General features: G+C 45.9%; 1 protein-coding gene across 1 annotated transcript in view; it reads right to left on the reverse strand.

The window, feature by feature from the left end:
- The window catches only part of lmx1bb (LIM homeobox transcription factor 1, beta b), a 45,559-nt gene extending 25,208 nt beyond the window's left edge, over positions 1-20,351 (reverse strand). The window contains exons 1-3 of the mRNA XM_061673262.1: positions 20,218-20,351; positions 19,959-20,063; positions 19,443-19,629 (exon numbers count right to left, since the gene is read on the reverse strand). Of these exons, the coding sequence (XP_061529246.1) occupies positions 19,443-19,629; positions 19,959-20,025 (254 nt within the window). The 5' untranslated portion in view covers positions 20,026-20,063; positions 20,218-20,351. The remainder of the gene's footprint in view (positions 1-19,442; positions 19,630-19,958; positions 20,064-20,217) is intronic.
- Between the last annotated feature and the right edge of the window lie 715 nt (positions 20,352-21,066).

Consider the following 21,066-nt stretch of genomic DNA (forward strand, 5'->3'; position numbering starts at 1 on the left):
TCATACGCAAGTGAGACAAGCTCGCGACACTGCCCACTCCTCGGAGAGCCGTACGCGCAATTGCTGAGAACGTCTCATCCGTCGGGACCCTCGCAAGCAATAACGCAACGTGAGAGACAGACAGCTCGATTGAATAGAGCGACAGCTAGACAGGCAGAGATCAAGTCCAATCCCGCTCCCGTCATCAGGCTGGATGTTCGGCGGTCAGGCTTAGCTAATCTAATTCCTGCGCTTTCCCGCAAAAAAAGCCAAGTGCCAGTCAGGGGAAGCGGCAGGCAGAAAGCGGGCTCGCGGAGAGGAGAGGGGCGACGGCGCTGGTGGTAAGCTTGAATAATTATGAATCAGGCAGCTTAACCTTCAGGGGAGTTAATTTGAGGAGCGCTGGGGATAGGGGAGTGGGACTCTTTATTTCCCTGGGGTGCCCCTAATGCCATTGTGAGGCAATGGAGAGATCAGGACACGCAGCAATATTGTGTCTGTTAGCCACCATATGACGAGCTGACCCCCGAGCCGCGCTCACAATCACACCTGCCGTCATCGCGGCTAATTTGTTAAACATATCAATAGCGCGCCGCCGCCGGCCTTTTCCCGGCGGCGTCGGGCCATTGATTCGGCCTCCGCCGCGCTGAGTGACAACGCCCGACCCCCGAATCCCGACGCGACCGCCTACTGCCGCGGCCAGACTAATCAAATCCTTATACGTGCACTGAATTTGGCTTCACAAATGTTCAAAGAGTTGGAAGATAACATAATCACCCAAATCAATCACTGTAATATCACTTGGCACTTGTTCAACAATTTGACGTCTTTTTTTTTTTTTTTGTGATTACTACCACCTTGAATCTTTTTTTTTTTTTTAACACCCCACCTCGACGCCTGGAAACCGAGCGAAGGCCAAGGGAAGACAAAACGCGGACAGAGACACAAAGAGCGGCGTTTGAGAAATCACATTATCAGGACTTGGCTCAGTGTGAGTTGGAATTCTTTTATTTGGAGAGGGGCCTCTTGTCCCGTTTGTAGCGTGGAAGCTGAAAGACGGTCCGGGCGCCTGGCAGAAAGAGCCTGTTGTGTGGCAGCCGACGTCTTTGGCAGCACACAAATCGACATCTGGATCCAGTTTGCAGGGAGCACACGCAGACACGCCTGACTCTGCCAACTGGGAATCGCAGTCCTTTGATTCCAACTCCCATGGTCTGCTCTAATTGTCATCCCTCATTATTTCGTCAAAGGTGGAGGGATGAATCATAAACTATTACAGAGCAGTGACATTTCCTGATCCTCCCCAACCTCGCTCCCCCGCGCGTCTCAGCTGATAAGAGCGATGAATCTCGTCCGCGGCCGGAGTGCAAACATCTCTCGTATCCTCGAAGGAGGAGCTTTGCGTTCTTCTGAAATCCCACCGATGCAAAGAGGGGAGGGGCCGTAGATGCGGCTCCACTGATGACAGTGTTCAATTAGAGGAGGGCTATTTGCTGTCTGAAATGTCCGTACATGAAAGTCGCTCTTCAAATTGGGCCTTAACAGCAGCAATCGCAGGGATTACGGCAAATAAAAGCAGCGTGTTTTCCGCGGCGGTGTAAGCAAAACAACCCCCCAGGGAGCGGCTCAAATACTATTTTATTCTGCGATGTTAATATACTCTGAACAAATTGAATTCTAGGATCTAATTAAGAGACTTTGTTGGATTTTAACACTCACTTTACCAAAACTAGCAGTTCCATCACTGGCAATAACATTAGATACATCTGTTCGAGCCATGTAAAAGCTAAACCAAAAACGGCGCCTTTACAAATAACTGGAATAAAATAGGATTCAATTGGATTATTTCAATAATTTTTTTTGTATTTCATCGATTTATGAATATGTCTACCTTATTTTATACAAAACAATATCTTCTGACCGCTGACTGGTTCTACCAGTGAAAATTGTTAAATGAATCTGTTTCAAGCAAAATTCGTAGTACAGTGTAGAATGACTTCAAGAATCTCCAATACATATACAATATTCAGTTACTAACGAAGAATAAAAACAATACAGTAGTGCAAAACAACAAAACAACTCTCAAGCAACAAGAGTTTACACTATTTTAACGATGACGCCTGAATTGACAGCTACAGTGAGTTTGGGCATGCAGCACTCGCCAGGTGAGAACAAGTTTTGCTGATGACAAGTTGATCGCAGACACGCCGACGCTTTGATCTTTCCTCTGTTTGTTTTGGAGGCCGTCAAAGGTGGGAATTTGCTCCTTGCGTTTTCCTTTGAGAGGTTTGAATTGGTGAAGTGCCCTCTTCATTACTTCTGAAGTGAGATGTGTCAATGACATCCCGTGCTCAGTTACAGCGATATAAAGCATGCAATAGGGTTGCAGGAGATTTGTATTATTATTTGAAACTGCGTTTTTTTTTCTTCAAAACACAGCACGGCCACAGTAATGGGACATCTGGATATTACACCTAAGAAAAGATTCGAGCTTCTTTGGGGCAAAGTCACACTGGAAAACAACAATTCAATGTTGACTTCTTTGCTGTATCTCAACCAGTTCGGTTTATATTGAATAATTTGTGTGTGTTTCCCAAACCAAATATAAATGCAGGGAAACTGTTGACATGGTTATTGATAAAACAATTTGGGTTCTTGTAGCATTGTCAAAAATGTCTTACGTATGCAAAAAAAAAAAAAAAAATGTGGAGGAGAAATGAAATTTGTACTGGACCTTTATACTGGATACATTTTAATTTGAATCAATATTTAAGTCCTTTTTTTTTTTTTTTTTTTTTTTTAAATATACAGTATATTACGGCATAGGCTCCAGCTCAGTCTTAACCCTAATGAAGATGAGCAGTACAAAAAAAAAAAGAAATCAAAACAAATGGATGAAGGGATTGTATTTAAGTGTAGTGTTAAGTGTTGCAATAATATTAGGCTACATGTAAGCGAGCTAAGTACTTTTTAAGGTGGTATTTTGTGTAAAAGGTTTAATATAGTCTATGTGCTCACGGTCTGGACCAAAACAAATACCAGTGCTACGATACGATATCTTCAAATAAAAAAAAAATCAAAAATAAAATCCAAAAATTAAAGGAGTACTGTGCAGTTTTATCCAATGTTTATATAAAAGCTTGGCGCAAATGTATAGCACACCTTGCTTTGACTCATCTTTTTACAACGGCAATCTCTCACTCCTCGTAGAGCAGATGATCCTTTTCTCTCTCTCTCTCTTTCCCATTCAATGTTCAGCCCAGCAGCAGATTAAGCGGGCTCTGATTTCAGTGTTAATTGCGCACGTCCACTTAAGCAGCCGACAGCCTGGATGAGGAGAATGAGGAGGCTTGCAGGCCTGTGCAGCACGACACTCATCCATCACAGCCTAACCGATCGCATCCCTCGGCAGGCTCAACACGCTAACACCATTAGCTCTACTGCTGGGCATCTAACTAGCACATCACTCACACAGCTACATGCTAACAGCATTACAGCTAATGTCGCCCCTCTAACTAACACATCCGTCAAAGGACTGCAAAACCTAAACCTAAACCGACCGAATCGCGCAGTGATTGTGCGAGACAATCAGCCGCATTATTTTTCTGCTGTTATTCGTGTCCCTCTGCCGTTAATATCCTTTGTCTGTGAATGCCACTGATACTGCATTTGTGATCGTATGGTTGAATAAGCATGTCTAAGTAAAGGGAATCATTTCAATTTTGCAATGACAATACGCCCCTTGGATGATTTTTAATTAGAACCACAATCAGTGAAATAATGGTGTACGGAGACCATAAAATGGGGGGGGGGGGGGGGGGGGGGAGCATTCATCCTTGGGATGATTCTCTTGCTTTATTTAAGATCTGTGCCAATGTGCTAACAGCATTAATGAAGTTATAAAGAATTATGAGAGGAAATCAAATTTGCCTCGCCACTTGAGCGCCACTAAAATGCCAAACAATAAACTACCAGATTGCAAATTAGATCAGTAAAAATATCAAACACATTGCAGCGGAGGAAAATCCATAATTGCATTTAGAGCCATGCCGCTCCTGAGGGAAGAGACACTAAAGATCATCAGCAGGCTACACGGGGGCCGCAATTGACAGAGTGGTAAAAATCGACAGGCTAACTAAATAAACACTGCAGGCTCCATTAAATATTCAACTGCTGAGATTTGACAGTCTAGCGTGCCCGCCTCTCCCCATCGCCTCCGTTGGCTTCCCCCTGCAGCACATCTTCTCCTGCACACACACACTCACACACGCACACACACCCCTCCCTCCCCCCCCACTCTCGCAAGCACCCAGCCCCCCCCCCCCCCCCCACCCACCGCCCTTCTATGTGGCTCCTGACAGCAATAAATGATGCAGTGCCTGAGGGTGCCGTACCGGTGGGAAACCTGAAAGGATAGAGCAGGAGAGCAAAAGAAATAAAGGGGAGACAGCCTATGACCAATGGCCATTAACCGAGGGATGTGACATCCAATGATATCAACCCCCTCAACACACACACACACACACACACACACCGCACACCAACATACACTGTCACATCTTCAGACGAAAACACGTTGTTGAAAATGTGCTAGGCCAAAGCTACATTACTTTTGTGTGCTAGTCATGCAAAACCTGAAAACCAAATCTCCAGGAATATTGTGGAGTGGTGGGACACATCAGATAAAGAGATGAAGGTGCATATTTTGGAAATGGTTTCACATATGTTAATGTTGCATTTTTCATCATAGAAATCGTGTGAATCATGAATTCATCTTGAAATCAAGTATTTTTTCAGGAAAATTCTCTACGAGAGCCCTGAGTTATTGAGCTGATTCAAATCATACTTGTTGCCAGCTCTCGTTTACGCCCTGATCCTGCAAAGGCGGTCAAGCGTAGAGCACTTGTGGCTTGGGTGCCACCTCTTTCCTCCTTGTTGCTAATTTGAACATTTGACTCTGTGTTTGAAACAAATGTCACACCCAAAAGGAGGTTAAGCCCTCCCCTAAAAGAAAAAAAAATACGCCACATGCCATCGTCTCTTCTAGCCTTTGGACAAGATCTAATGCATTCATCAGTTGTAGCGAGGCGAGTGACTTTATGCAAATGAGAGATGACAGTGTTATTGCACAAGGAATATCAATGGAGTAATTACTGTTCCACGTCAGGCTGTTGGCCCGCTGCTGCGGCGCCCAGCCGCTGCGCTTCATTTCTCAGCCTTCCTCTCCGGGGAGAGATGAGCGGCGGGCTCCTGAGAGCGGAGCTAATAATGGCAGCTCGGATACAGGCGCGGCTTAGACGAGCCTCGGGGTCCTGTGCTGCAGACTGCTAAACGTTGCCGGGGTCTCAAGAGAGCCCCACGGCGAAGATGAAATGATTCATAAATTTTTTTTTAAAGAAAACGACTGACAACTTGACCAGCTACCTTTAAGTCTCGTGCGGTTGGTCAAAACAAAAGCGTGCCCTTCGATCATACCACTGGCTGACCTTATTGGACATTAGCTAGCTATGTGACTATGATTGAATATGATCCAAATATATATATATATATATATATATATATATATATATATATATATATATATATATATATATATATATATATATAGGTGCAGTGTTACAAATACACTGATATTTGAAATCACTTACCATAGAAGTTAAGTCCATGTTGCAAATAATGCCATAGAACTCGAACAGCATGCACTCTAATAATATGTACTGTATAAGAAAGTATTTAATACAACTATATCGCTACTGTATTTAAGTCAAGTGGCAAGTGGTATTACAATGAGTGCTAGTGTCGTCTATAAGGTTAACGCCAAAGAAATGAACTAAATATGGTGAAGTGTGCTGTCATAATAATTTTAGAGTTTCTTGGCTCTTGTCCAAGTGGTAAACTGCTTTGGCAAGCGAAGTGTCATCAAATTTGTTTGGGGGTTAAACATGGAATTCTTTTTCAAGGTGCAATACCAGTGAGTGCCTGTAAAATGTCAACTTCATTATCTTTACATGTGAGGGAATGCGTCATAAATAAAAGCTGCGAGGGGCTGAAAGTTCACCTGGTGCGAAGAAGGCAATGAGGGGAGAGACGCCAAAGAACAAAGGCGGGGATAGGCCCTCGAGCTTCGTGATTGTGAGCTGAAGGAATGCTTCTCCCACACACCTTAAAGGGGGGGGGGGGGGGGGGGGAAACTTCACAATGTACCACGACAGATTTAGGATTTGTTTTTCTCTCTTTCGAGTTCAAGGTTGAACTTCTCGCATCTGCTAATATTTCTGTCACAATCGGAGACGTTTCGACTTGCCAGTCGAAAACCTGCCAGCTGACCGACGAAAAAAATGGAGATTTCTGTGCTGCACTTGTACCTTCACACTGTTCGGTTCCAGGTCAGGTGCATCTGTCACACTGTCCAGACACCTCATACGTCGTGCAGGAAAGAACAAGCTTATCTCCATACTTATCTCACCGGCAATAACTCCTACTTAAAGCTGTAGCCGCTAGCAAATGTCTGAGCATGATGGGAATCGCAGACCCGGGTGGTACACCGCTCCCGCTCCGGCGGTTACACACTGGAAGACGCCACTCCGACATCTCACGTGACCACCGCAGAAAGATAGAAAACGAAAGCTTCAGACAGCGACCTCGGCTCTCGTGCCATGTTGTCTGTGGTTCAATGAAAAGTAATTGTACATATAGTGCAGTTTATGTGGAGCCTGCAAAGGTTGCTTCCAGTGTTCCCAGTTTTTCCGTTGTTCTGCAAAGGCCAAACGCCGTGTGTGCAGGCGTGAGTGGCCAACTGTAATTTAGTCGCGATTGTCCAGTTCAGTCACGTCGGGCAGCGTCACCCGGTGAGCAGCGGGCCTTAGACAGCCACCGGTTCGCTAAGACTGTTCCGGAAAAATCCGATTTCCTCCACTTTAATATGGCAGAGAAAAGCAAACAAAGGCCCTCCCCTCCTATTTTTCTTTTCTTACCTATCTGACCTGTTGTCGGACTGCTTTTTTCCACGACAGTTAAGAACAGCAGGGAAGATGCCTGCTTCTCCCCATCATTGTTTCTACACGTCATACATCTGCGTGTGACTAACTGACTGCTCTGTTTATGATTGCTGCTCTATTTGCTTTACATCCTCTCCACGCGGCTTTGATCCTGCGCTCACCGTAAACACGAACCTTCTCCAGACATTTTAATCACGGCAAAGCTCGACGGCAGGCATGTGCACGGATGTTCGGCAACAGATAAACTTGCCAGTTACTAGCAAAGACAAAAGAGGACCACAGGCTCCCAGCGTGAGACGCATTACTGCGCTATTTGGTTCTGGATGGTTCTAAATATCTCTTTCACACGTTTTGTTTGGTAGTTTAACATCTAAAACGTTTTAGGCCGAAACACATGTTTACCTTCTCCAATAGAATAACCAAAAAATATATACAGAAGAGATTTTCTGGGAGGGAGGAACCCATTGAATTTATTTCAAAAACCAGATGATAGCGCGGATATTTTGTTTTCCAATTTTGCTTTGTTATTTTGCCATTTTTTCCCTTCAATTAATAACGGCATAGATCGCTTCAATTTGTTGGATGCGTCATGGGTGTTTGTGGGAATTTAGCTTTTGCAACTTTTAGCTTGTCCCACGAATACCATTATTGCTCCAATTGAGAAAAATTGTTGAGGAAATTTTACCCCGCAAATATGAACTAAAAAACCTTTCAAGTCAAAGAAAACAATTGGTGAGCAAAAGCAAAATGAATCGGAGTAACGACTAACAATCTGCACGCTTTTGATTCTGCGCAGCTTTGAGCCGTTTCTCCCTTTGGTCTTCCTCGATACCGCGTCAACCTTCGTCCTAACTCTAATCTTCTGAAGATTCGGAATTAGCTTAGTCATTGCGCTTTGCAGGAAGCACATCTTAATTTAATACTACATACTATACCTATATTTTTAATCCCAATTCAATTATAACAAGAAGCATCTTCTTCTAATTACTATGCTACTCTGTTTTTTGGGTTTGTTTGTTTTTTCAGCTCTAACTTAAGACTTTACACTTCAAAGACAAATGGGTGGTTATAGTAAATAAAAAAAAAAAATAAAATAAAAAAAAAAAAAAAAAAAAAAAACCGGGGCTCCCTAGAAAGAAGGGAATGTAACATTGCTGGGCAAAGTAAGAGTTTCCATGAGCATTTGCCAAAACACCATTAAATGTTATGGGCACACACAGCATGTTGGTCAGCACAGTGGGAGAATGACATCTTACACTGTGCAGGGCCTCATTCTGGACTTTGCAGATGGCTTCAAAAAGAACTTAACCATCGGGGAAAAACAGCCTGTCGGCTCAAACCGCGGTAAAAAAAAAAAACACCACTTACAGTCTGATTAAGATGACTGGCGAGCGTCAAGCTTTATGTCTTACAGATAGTTATGCAATATTCCTTTAATATGGAAAAACAACAGTGATCCTAATAAGGTGGTGAGGTCAAAGGGCGTTAACAAGGAGAATCAGGAAAAATTCTATCAAACTAATGATGCATAGCGGCGTCACTGTGACAGAAGTGATGGAGCTGCGCTGCCCGTGAAGGATGGTTCAAAGCCACTCCAACACTTGTCAGCACAGTTTATTACTTCCTTGAAATATCTGTAAAGGAGGAACCGTTGAGCAAAAGAAAACTGTTCTCGAGCCGGTGGTGTAAATCTCTTTTAATGCCGCCGAACCCTGCGTTACAGTGCCGCTTCCAGAAAGCGCTCGCCGTTTGGCTTTCCGCACGGTTCTCCCATTACACGTCGTCTCGAAGAAACGGCTACCTTTTCACTTCGCCCTCTCGAATATTGCAAACTGTAAGCACTTTCCAAAGTTCTAACTGCTGCCATTGTGTCAGCCAGGTTTCTGTCAATTGTAGTTAACTTTTTTTGCTCTTGTATCGCTGTGGCTGTTAAAGGAGGCCACGCTGCCAAGCCAAAGTTGTGATACACAGAGGCATGCTGTTTAAGTACAAACGTGATATGGATATTTGTGATACCATGAGGTATCATTCAGCAGATTCTGGTGGCTACTGGGCCGCTGAGTCAACTTCACTCAAAGTATCACCGCTTCCATCAAGCATTGGATGGTCTTTTTGTTTTGTTTTTTTTGGTGCCGAGAGGAAGGATTTCAACATGAGTCCAGAAGCCCTCCTCCAGCTCACCCCCAGGATGGGTTGGTTCCTGGTGGGATGTTTTTGTGTGGAGAGGCCAACTCTCTTTCTTATCTTCCTGTCATCTCTGTGGGACAGCGGGCCACGACTCCTTCTCTGGCTCCGGAGCCACAGGCTTCCCCTGGACACCAAACCGCTGCGCCTCGCTCCACACGCTTTTTTTTGTGAGGGTGGTTGTTTAGGGTGTGTCAGAGCCTATTAGCGCCAGAATGTGTGAAAAAAGCAGAGCTGGGTAAAGCAGAATTTGCGAATACGTTTTTATGGCTCATTTTGCTCGTCTTATGTGCCAGCAGTGTTGGCTTTGCCGCATAAGGTAGTGCTGGCGGAAAGACATTTTTGGACAATCATGAAAGGTCTGTTTGGTCTGCTCGGGATCTGGAGCTTACATAAGACCATCAGAATTTTTCTGAGTTGGTAAACCACATCCCACTGAAATGTCAATCAGAACACATCAAGGGCACTTCGGGAAAATTCAAACAAGCGTTAACGTGGATTAGGGTTAGGCGAGTTAGGGTTAGGGTTCGAAGGTTAGGGGTTAGGGTTGGCGTGTTGCCTGTATTTCTGTACATGAATATTATTTACGTCTCATTATGGCCTCGGTATTGAAGAAAACGGCACCATTCGAAAGGCAGAAGACATTACTGACTTCTACATAGTAAGCGTGTAAAATTGTCGGCAAAATGAAAACCTTTGATAAAATAATGAATGGCAGGACGTCTGTACATAATTCCTTTGGCCCCCTTCTCAAATTCTTATATTTTTGCATAGTTTCCCCACTTTAATGTTTAAGATCATCAGAAAATTTAAATATAAGGCAAATGTACCCCAAGTGAATGTAAAAGGCTGTTTTTTAATGGTGATTTCATTTATTATGGAGAGAAAAAGGTGGCCATTACTTTTTCACACAGGGCCAGGTAACTGAATTTGTTTTCCCTCAATAAATGAAATCGCCATTTAAAAACTGCATATTATGTCTGACATTTACATTTGTTAAACATAAAAGTGGGGAAACTACGCAAAAATATAAGAATTTGAGAAAGTACTTTTTCATGGCGCTGTAGTAGTGGGAAAAGTTCTGGAGCACTTGAACCTGCAAGCAAATGTTTCCGCACAAACTGGAATATAAATGAGTCTACTGTGGCGGAATGAAATTCACGTTGCATAGTTTCTCAAACATGTTTTCTATAGACACGCCTCCATCTCTCTATGTCCCGTGCACTGGCACTTTTGACCTGGCTCCTGCAGCCGTGGCTTCTGGTTAGTGTAAGCAGCGTGCCACTGAACGCTACCAGGTTGCCTGCATGTGATGTTTCCAGGGGAAGATGGAGCAATTAACCTGATTATTGTTGCAAATCCTCTGAGATGCGAAGGCCGTCCCGCAGCCATGTGCGGTGCAGATGTGTGTGAGTCAGAATGTACCTGTGTGTATCGCAGCAAAGGTATGGCTAAAAATATACACTGCGTTGTCTCAGATTTATGACAAACTTCAAATGACATTTTGCAAATATGAATCAGTCTGATGAATGGGCATGGGAGAGATGGATGGAGTCGTAACTGGCCGCTGTTCGGAAAGCCGAATTGAAATACGTGGTAAAATAGTAAACAGTCTGTCAAAGACTGAAGTCTGTTTAAAAACACAACACCCATACACTGAATGTCTTTAAACAACCACTTTTTATTGGCACGGCGACACGAAAAGGGCGGGGCTTGCCGTGTCAATCTTGAGATTGGAGACAGTCTCAGCCCGGTGTCTCGGCAGGACTCAGTGAATGTTTGTACCGCTGACTGCAGCCGCCTACGAGGGCGGCTGAGGAAGTGGAATGGGGAGCTGACAGACAGAGCCTGATACCGCACTTCCACTCGGGTCCAGTAAACCAGTAAACCCCGGTGCTGACAGCCAGGATATAGCACTCATCCACAGGCCACGGCCCAGGCACTGGGGCCCAGGAAAGGAGAGCACGGAGAGCAGGGATAGGGCCGTTTGGCTGACGATAGAGACGAGAGGCTTGCGGGGGGAGCAGGGGGTGGGGTACGGGACGGCGGTTTGGTGGCACGCAACGCTTACCGCCTCCGAAGCAACGTGACCGGCAGGAGAATCCACAGACGATGTCGCCTGCCAGCGGCATGTCCAACCCTTGGCCAAGTGACAGACCCGCTTCGCAAACACGCAAACGGCAGTGCTCCTCACGCAGTCGCTTGGTTACACACACGCGAGCCATTTCACACAGGAATGCAAAACACACGATCAAATGCAGAGATAAACACGCTGTATTCGGAAACTGCAAAGACACAGTCAGGGCAAAGACTCTTAAAGTGGCAGTTTTGCTCTATCCATATTTCACGGCTATTTAACAGACTCAAGTTTGAGGGGGCAACGGTGGAACGCAGTCGTAACAGATGCCGGCCTCACTGTAGTCTCACTGGCAGTATGTCATTACTGACATTAAAATTCATGCAAAACATTCAGCTAACAAAAAAAACCAAAAAAAAAAGTGGAACATTTTGGGTCGCTGAACCTCTCAGGCCAGATGAGTCGATAAACACGACCTCATCAAAACGTCAGCCCTCTGGTATTTGTTGCAAGGCAGATCCTTAGAAGTGACTGCAAGTCAATAAATAATGTCGTCTAAGTGTGTGCAATGCAGGAGCGCACCGGCGCAATGGAGGTTGCGAGGCCACCGGTGACCTCTGCTGCATGCTGTGAGAGGGCTCCACTCAGAGCCAGAGATGTCTCTCCAGCTGCGATCAGAACACAAGTTCGGAGCTCCGGTTTCAGGGCACAGCTCCGGCCCGGGCTGGGACGGCGCACCCCCGTGTGTTTGGACCTGCGGGGCTAAACGTGAGGCAGACAGACAGAGACTCGGGGGGGGGGGGGAAGGCAGCGTGCTTTCTCAGCCCACCTACTCTCAGGAGGAGGCAGCGACATGCACCGGGGCTAAAGACCGATCGGGGGCTCCCTGGGATGGCATATTTTGCTCCTTTTTCAAAGTGCTGTGCTGGGGTTTTCTTCAACCCTGAGCCAACTGCAACTATTTCTGCTCAGCTATCGAAGTGGTTTCACGCAGGCAGATTTGTCGAGCTATTTTTACACCGACACACAGAATGATACGACTAAAATTGAAAAGACAAAGTACTAATCAATTAATGACTCCAAGTTTGTGCTGAACCCCTTTGTTCTGCCCGAATTGTAATCCTCCATCTTTTTTGAAACAATTCTCTGCTTTCAGCTTTGTGGAAAGAAACTGAATTCAACCTGGACCACCTCAACAGAACAGAAATTGTGAATTAGGCGGGCCTTATGAGAAAATGAACGTTTGTTTCGCAATAGAATAAACTGTATAAACCAGCTCGGACCTCATAGTACAATTCTCACTGCAAGTTCCCAAACTGAGCCGTGTAAGATTGCATGTGCTCAAAAAACACTTTGAATACGCTTCAAGTTTTATCCCTTTATCCGTCAGCCTTTCAGAGGCAGAAGATCCGTTCGCAGGAGTCATGGAATTTCCCGAGAAGACGCATTTGAAGCAGCTTTCAGAGAAAACTGTATACGCTGCCAGCAGAAGAAAAAAAGGTAACGGAGCAGGAGGAGGGACTCGATGCGTACAGCAGGGGAGCGGGGCACAGGAGATCGGTATCGCTGGCACGTTAGGATGAAATTCCACTTTTCAGTTCGACCGCCTGTGATGGATAACGTGAGTCTTTCGGTGCTAGTTGCCTGGGTGAGGCTCTGGGAAGGGACACTCTCCTCTTCTCGACACCCTACTCCCAATTCGCCCATCGCCGAGGCTTTAATGCAGACTCTTCACATCTGCCTCGCCTTACATCGGCTCCGAGCGAGTCCGCCCATCATCTCTGCCTCCCTCCCACTTCTTCACTCCCCCATCAGGATCATCCAAATGTTTCCCCTGGCTGCTTTTTGAAGCTTCCATGGGTCACGGGACCTCATGCGCAAATCATGCTGGCTGGCTGTGGGGGGGCTGGTCACAGGAGCGAAGTGAGTCAGACTCAAAGAAACCCAATCTGCGCTCTTTTTTCTTACAGGGTTACTTTCCTTGCCAAGGCAGCCATCAACAGTCAGTAGGCTGGTGCGAACTCGTGTATTTTGAGAGCTGTCACTGGAGATGCCGACCTGGCAGCAGATTGCAGCCATATTCCCCAGCCGCACCAGGCGGACAGACAGAGAGTAAATTCAGTGAGTCTGACAGCCTGAGATGGTTTAACATGGGGTTTAGCCCCACATACATGCTCTGGGTTTATGTTGATGGATGGATAACCAAATCCATCTCAGTGTTGGCAAGAAAACGGAGATGTTAGTTTTTACACTGTGACACCAGGCCCATCTGATGCCCATTGACGATCTACTAAGAAAGGGTCTCAAGCAAATGTAAACTTTAGGAATGCGTGTTTCTGGGAGCTCCTCATTGAAAAAAAATTCAACAATCCCAAAAAAAAAATCGAATCAAAGTGTAAAACTGACAGAAATAGACCTGCGGAGCTCTTCTTGAGTTAGGAGGAGACGCTGGCCAGCAATCTGCGGTGTACACAGTAATCGCATTGGTCTCACTGCATCTGATCTGCAGTCTAACAGACTTCCAAACAGTTGAATGAGTAAATAAAGTGCCCCAGGGGACTCCCGCGGGAGACGAATTACCACAAGAGTGCGCACACAAAGAAGCTGATGCCCCACAACCCGATGTGAGCTGAAGACAAAAGCCGGCGCTGGACCTCGACCAGCGAAGCGGCAGACTTTATTCATCTCGTCCTCGAGCGAATCGCATGCTTTTGCAAATCGGAGATGAGCATATCCTCAGCTGTGTGCAGGTACGCACTTGGAAATGACGTCAGCGCACGTGCGGACGCAAACATCCGCGTCGCGCTCACGTCCGCTCGGGTGCCGAGACCACATAAGATGCGTCTCGTGCTCACTTGGCTGCGGAGGCCAGGCCTCGGGGGACTAAGGGCTGTGGCGTTCTATGGCCTGGCCCCATTCTTCCCTTTTTCTGGGTCTGACACAAATAAAAGGATTAGGAGCCCCCGTTTCCGTCGGAGCCTCGACTCAAGACAAAGCTCCGACCGGCTTAGTGTCACACTTAATGATGAAAGTCCAAATCTCTGTCAGTCACTTTGGAGCTGGAATCCCGCTAATCTCATTGGATGAAGATTAAAGGTTGTAAGAAAAGAAAGACAAAGAAATGTGTTTTGTCATATCCGTACAAATATCTGGATTGTTGAAATGGAGAACGACGTGCGGCTAAAAACGGGGTGAACGCGGGCCGCCGGAAGGAGCTCGGATGCCAGACCGAGAGAGCAACCGCGCACGCACGTTTGCCCACAGCCTCACCAAACGCGCCGCTCTGCCCATTGCCGTGTGGGGATAGAATGTGTGACATGAGTGCGAGAGTAAGCCTTGAGCACACAACGGTCTGAATGCAGCACTTGCCACCGTGATGCCAGTCCTCTCGTGTGTATCTGCGAAAAGCCTACGTGTTGGAAAAGCATTCCAGACCGGGATCGCGTTATACTCGGCCGTCGAGCGGAGGCCGGGCTCCGTTTCTCATGCGCGTTTCGCCAGGCTGCCTGAAGAAACAATTTCCAAACAAATATGCTTCGCACATGAGCAAAATGAGACAAACGGATGTGAAATGTTATTGCAAATGTGGCACAAATGTGCACGAGCGTGCACGGCAGACACGTAGCCACATGATAATGTCTTCATTCTCTGGCTTTGAACTTGCGATATGCCAAATTATAATTGAAAACATTTGCTCAGAGTGATGCAGAAGGAGTATTTCACACATTTAGACCAAATCTAATTTGTAAACTGCTTTAATGGTTTGTGGTTGCTTTCGCTTTTGTTATGAAAAGCTGTCATGCTGTGAAAATAAACCTGAAGGCCCGAGGACTTGGAGCCAGTAGTGAAAATGACTCTGTTGCCAAGCTGAGGACTCTCTCTCTCTCTGTCTCTCTCTCTCTCTCTTTCTTTCTCTCTCTCTCTCTCTCTCTCTGATTAGCTCCCCCGATTGACTGACTTGTGCCACTGGCTGCCTAACAGGAGATGAGGTTAAATTGTGGCTACCAACAAATTGCACGCTTGAGTTCCTCCGCAGGCCTCCGCTATCGTGCAGTGTAATGTGAGCACGCCGGGCAGAGCCCTCTGCGGATCCTCCTCCTCCCCTGCACTACTGCACCCACTCACCCACCCACCCACCCTACGCACGCACGCACACGCACGGCCCTCCTTTCCACATCCTTCGCCAGCGGTCTGGCCTCAGAAGTGGCGATGGCATGACCACGGCTGAGCCTCTGTGGCTCCACAAAGCATCCCGCAAAGTGCTTTGTCTCCTAACTGCAGCACGCACAAATACCTAACGCACCCACACGAACACACCTATAGCCACGAACACTGTAAAACATCGCAAATGCCTCTCTCATATTCCAAAACACCTCATTTAATAAAATCACTATTTGCACTCCCCCTTTATATCTACTGTCACCTTTTTTAAAAAAAAAAAAACACTTTCTACACTGCAAATAATAGGTATTAACCGCATGAGGATGTTCAATTGTTTTTCCTCTTGAAGGAGCATGAGAGAACAATAATTTTGGAAGCTGTGGCATTGCACATCAATCCCACCCGGGCAAATTGACCAACATTTTTAATAATAATAATACTAATAGTAATAAGAGGAAGCGTTAAAGTGAGATGACAAAAGATGCATCCGAGTGTGCTGCTTGGACAGGCCAGGCCATGTTGACATAGAACCCAATACTTCCTTGCAGAGGAACAGGGTCAGATGGAGCTAGCTGCTCGCCGAGCACTAAAGATCCCGACAAGCTGAAGCAATATTATGCAGCTTAGCGTTTCTAACATTATAGTGCTCTCATTTTTATTTACCCGAGAACAGTGGTTGAAGACTCATTTTTATCCCTTTTAGGGTCAATTGAAAAAAAAAAAAAAAAAAAAAAAAAATCAAATCTGGAAAGAAAGGTCTTCCTCAAAGGAACAAACAAAGATCAGCTTCGAAAAATGAAAGGTTGTTTTTGTAGCTGAACATAGGAGAGTCTTTAATTAACTATAAAAGTAGCCCGCTGGGTTGACAACACAAAGTCCATCCAGTGATTTTTATTTTTATTTTTTTCTATCTTTAGCTTTTGTTCTATGGGCAACAGCATACACAGGCCACACGGGAGTGTCCTGGACCTGAGTAAACACGCACGCACACGCACACACACACACACACACACACACACACACATCGGTCCAGCTAACACAAAGCCAGCCGTCAGCATCTATCCGGCACACTGCTGCAAACGTCCCAAGCTCAGCTAATTAAAAAGCAACAAGTTCACAGGAGGGTACTCCAAACAGTTCTAAAAAGGCAGCTCTCAGCACACTTGGGGACGGTCCAGCGCGCATGGGGGGCGAGGCCGCTTTTATGGCTTCATCGCCGCTGTTTCGATCTACTCCTCATACTACCGTGACCTGATTTCAAATTCTGCTCGCCACGCGTGTGCATTCGGGCCAAGTTGCAAATGTTGTTGTTGCGACTTGCGGTTTGACCCATCAGGGGCAACAGCAAATAAAACCGTTCAACTTTTGACTGTAAAACATTATTGTGCATTTTATTACGTCCACATTTGCTGCTCGTCAGTTATTTGGTGTAATCTGGCGACGGTTACATTTTGACTTGAGTATTTACGGCCGTAGCCCACGGCGCTCTGTAACGAGGCCGTCTATTCCAGGGGTGTTGCCCGACACCCCTGGGCCCGCCGATGGCCTCGCTACATGGGCGCTTGCTTAGAGGAAAGGGCCCCGGAGGGAAAAGCTCTCCTTCTTTCTCATGACGCGTGATTGACCTGCGAACGCCGGGGTGCAAACACAAACTCTCTCGGGGTGGTGTAATTCCACTCGGCCTCTTACAAAACGTCCGCGTCTCGTCCCGGCTTGTCGCTCTCGACGCCTGCGACTAACAACCGCCCAAAAGATCTGAACGTGGGCACATGCACCCAAAAGTGATCTTGGATTCCACTATTTTGAAAAGCACTTTGTTTTAAAAGGGGTCTATTACATTTCGATTTGGCAATTTTGATGAACATAAACGTTGTGAGACATATTTTGCCTTCACATAAATTCCAATTTCCTTAAATTTAGGTCAACGCAGCAACAATAAACACGGGTCAGCTGCCTGGTGTTTTAGCAAAAACGAAAAGAAATATGGGATAAAAGGATAATAAAATCCAATCTCGTTACTACATAATTGCGCGATATGGCGCAAGATCGGTCGAACCGTGTTGGTGGCGCTTTTAATAAAACGGTACGCAATTGTTCCCCTTGTCTGCACTTAAAGCTGAACCAAAGGTGTGAAAAAGACTGCGTGCCAATCCCTTGATTTATTATAGCTGGTGAGAGCTGATTACGGAGCATGAATCAGTTGCTGGAGGAATGCAATTAGGAAGGAGAACCGAGAACGCTGGGAGCTCTCTTCCCGGCCCCGAGCAGTTTGTGGGCTGACAAATGCATCTTAAATGGATGTCATAAAAGTCAAAAAGGTGCCAATTACATCCTTAAATATCCCATCACTGCCAATGGAACAAACAGGAAAAGGGGACCGTGATGTCAGTGTGTGACAGAAGGACCCTCCGCTTAGCATGCGGCGTGAACGCGGAGGAGTAGGGGGTCGAGAAGTCCAAGAAAAATGAAAAGATGTGTCGAATTGTAACAGCATGCCAGAGCAGGACGGCGCCCAGCGGGCTGCTGCTGTTGTTGTTGTTGTTGTTGTTGTTGTCGTCGTCGTCGTCGTCGTGCTCGCTTCAGCTCCGATCACGAGCGAGCTGACGCCATTCCAAACGCCAAAAGGACAAAGGGGACCACTTGTTATCATCTAGCAGTAGAAAGTTCCAGTGCACTCTCATTTCTTCTCAAATACAAATAGAAAAGAGAGAGAGAGCTCTCTCTCTCTCTCCCTCTCAGCCTCGACGCCATGACTCTGGTAACCCATAGTTACTGCTCCGATTTTTTTTTTTTTACCACCATTGTTATGGTGCACCTGGAGTGTCGCAAAGCTGCGGGAATGGCGCGCACACGGCGACGGCTGTAAGTCTCGCAAGACGGCACCGTGTCGCCGCCGTGCGAGTGGAATTGTTGAAAAGGCCGCAGACAAAAAAAAAAAAAAAAAAAAAAGGCTGAACATTTGAGGACGAGCGTGAAAGGTCAGGAAAGTAAAGCACCAAACACAACTGCTAAAAGGCTGCTAGGCCGCAATATTGTGCGATCATCGGGCGAATATCACAACAGTCGTTTCAAATATAATAAAATATCAAATACATACAGATTTTTTTTTTCAATGACAAATGGTTGATTCTTAAATAAAATAACAAATGCAATCTGTTTTTAGGGTTGGTTTGCGTCAGAACTAATCAAATCCCTGCGACTAATATAATTACACAACAGCAAACATTTTCATTTTTTGGTTTTTTTTTTTTTTTTTTATTGAAATCGGGAACCTTGCAGTCCGACAGTTATTCGAAAACACGATTAAGTCATGCATACGACGTTTGCGCGTTAGGAGTGGCGCACATGCACAAGACTGCCATGCTAATCATTCAAAAACTAAAAAAAAAAAAAAAAAAAAACACGTCATTCTTAATCTGCACTTTGTAAACCTTTGAATGGCTCACGCATGGCCGCCGCATGTTAAAACGGATGAATTAAATGAATCATTTGTAAACAAACAACAAAGGCCACGCAAAACACACATTTGTATGTAAATGTCAAATAAATGATCTATGATCTATTTTCTACTTGAAATGTCCACGACAGATTTAGATAAGAGGGAAAATACGAATTTCTGGTTTCATAGACTCCAATAAAAACAGATTGTTTCATGCACTGAAAATAGCGTCGCAATTTTTCGAAACGGAGAGAATAATAAACAGAGACTGCTCCTGCCTCTTTAATAATAATAATAATAATAATAATAATAATAGTACATTTCAGAATAAGGAATAAATAAATAATAAATAAATACATTTCTTGGAGATGTTTAAACAGCATAAACGTCCTACAATTGTGGCTGTTGTTGTCCCCCCCCCCCCAAAAAAAAGATAGTAATGTAATAATAACAATTATAATGTTGACAACACATGCATTAAAATGTCATAGATGTCTTAGCAGACGTCCAACATGCGAGCAGGCCGAAACACCACCGAGCCAACCGAGACGCGCGCGCGCACACGTTGCGGCAAAGAGAACAAAAAAAAAGAAGCTTTTCTTACTGTTGGTAGTCGTGCTTGCAGTAAAGTTTCCTTTCTCTGAAGTAGCAGCTGGTGATGAGCGGCTGCTGACACACGGTGCACTGCAAGCACTCCTCGTGCCACGACGACTCGTTGACCCTCATGAGGAAGCGGTCGGAGATGGGGCGGCGGCAGCCTTCGCACACCGCCTGGTGCTGGCACGCCGTCCCTGCCGGAAAATTGCCTTCAAATGTCGGCCGCGGCAGTTTCAACTCAACGGGAAATGTGGGCAAGGATTTAAAAAAAAAAATAAAAAAACGGAAAAAAAATAACGCGACAAATTCAAGCCGCGAGAGCAGCTTCGCTGGCGACGTCAACAAATACACATGGGAACCGTGCAATTCTTTCATTATTATTATTATTACTATTATTATTATTACATATATATATATATATGTATATACATATATATATTTTGGGGGGTGTTGTTGTTTTTTTTTGTTTGTTTTTTGGAGGGGGGCTGGGTGTGTGTGTGTGTGTGTGTGTTTGCTGACTCACCGAGCATGACCCCCAGCACTTGTCCCGATCGCAGCGGATGCTCTTCGATTTTTATGCCGTCCAGCATGGTGCGCGTCTCGGACTGTTCTTCCGGTGACAGCGGACCTGTTGCGAGATCCACAACACAACACGCACACGCACACGCACACGCGGGGCGCAGTCACAGCCGCGCTCGGAACCTGTTGAGCGGCCGCAAGAGCGCGACGGATGCCTCGCGTGCACAAAACCAAAGGAGAAAAGTGCTGGCGCTCGCTGTCACCTGTGCAAATCAGAGCCGCGTGGGTCCGAACGGAAGACTCGGTCCCGGCCGGCGAGCGGGAGGTTCGCTCGCTCGCTCGCTCGCTTGTGCTCGTGTCGCTGCTCAAGTCTCGCGTCGTGATTGAGGCGAGTGGAACCTCCCACCCGAGCGCACGCACGGCTGCGCTTTTTCACTCGCCGCGCACGAGCTTTGGGAGAGCGCGGCCCAATCGCCGCAAACAACAACAACAACAACAACAACATGACACCAAATCATCATCATCATCATCATCATCATCATCATCATGGTGAAATTACCGCAACTCACCGTTCAAAATAAAATGGCAAGAATTTGACCCTTCATAAAAGATACTGTAGAAATAACGTCCCTGTCGGGGCAATGGAAAATCAAATCACAACAGTCCACGCGTGTAATTTACACTGAAGATGCGTGCGTGCGTGCGTGCGTGCGTGTGTGTGAGCATCACTTGTTCTTCGTATTGTTTCCATTGGAAGCCGATCGGGCCGCGGCTCACCGACAACAAAACAACACCCGCGTAATCATCACAATCATATGCAAAGGAGCGCAACGTTGCATGAGAACCACACAAAGATGTCCTGTCCATTCTCGAAAATGCCCTCGAGTATCTTTCGCTACTACGACATCATTTGCGAGGTCGTTGAGAGCAATTCCAAACGGTGACACGGCTCGACACAGGGAGCGAACGAAATGTACGTGACGTCAGAAAAGAACATTTCGCACGTGCAGAAACGCAATTTAAGCGCGCGCGAGGGTCAGTGGCTGGGCTGATAATAATAATCATCATCATCATCATCATAGAAACGATCGGCATCGATTCCCGTTTATGGA

Source organism: Phycodurus eques, chromosome 3 (assembly GCF_024500275.1).
Source record: "Phycodurus eques isolate BA_2022a chromosome 3, UOR_Pequ_1.1, whole genome shotgun sequence".
Classification (NCBI taxonomy): domain Eukaryota; kingdom Metazoa; phylum Chordata; class Actinopteri; order Syngnathiformes; family Syngnathidae; genus Phycodurus; species Phycodurus eques.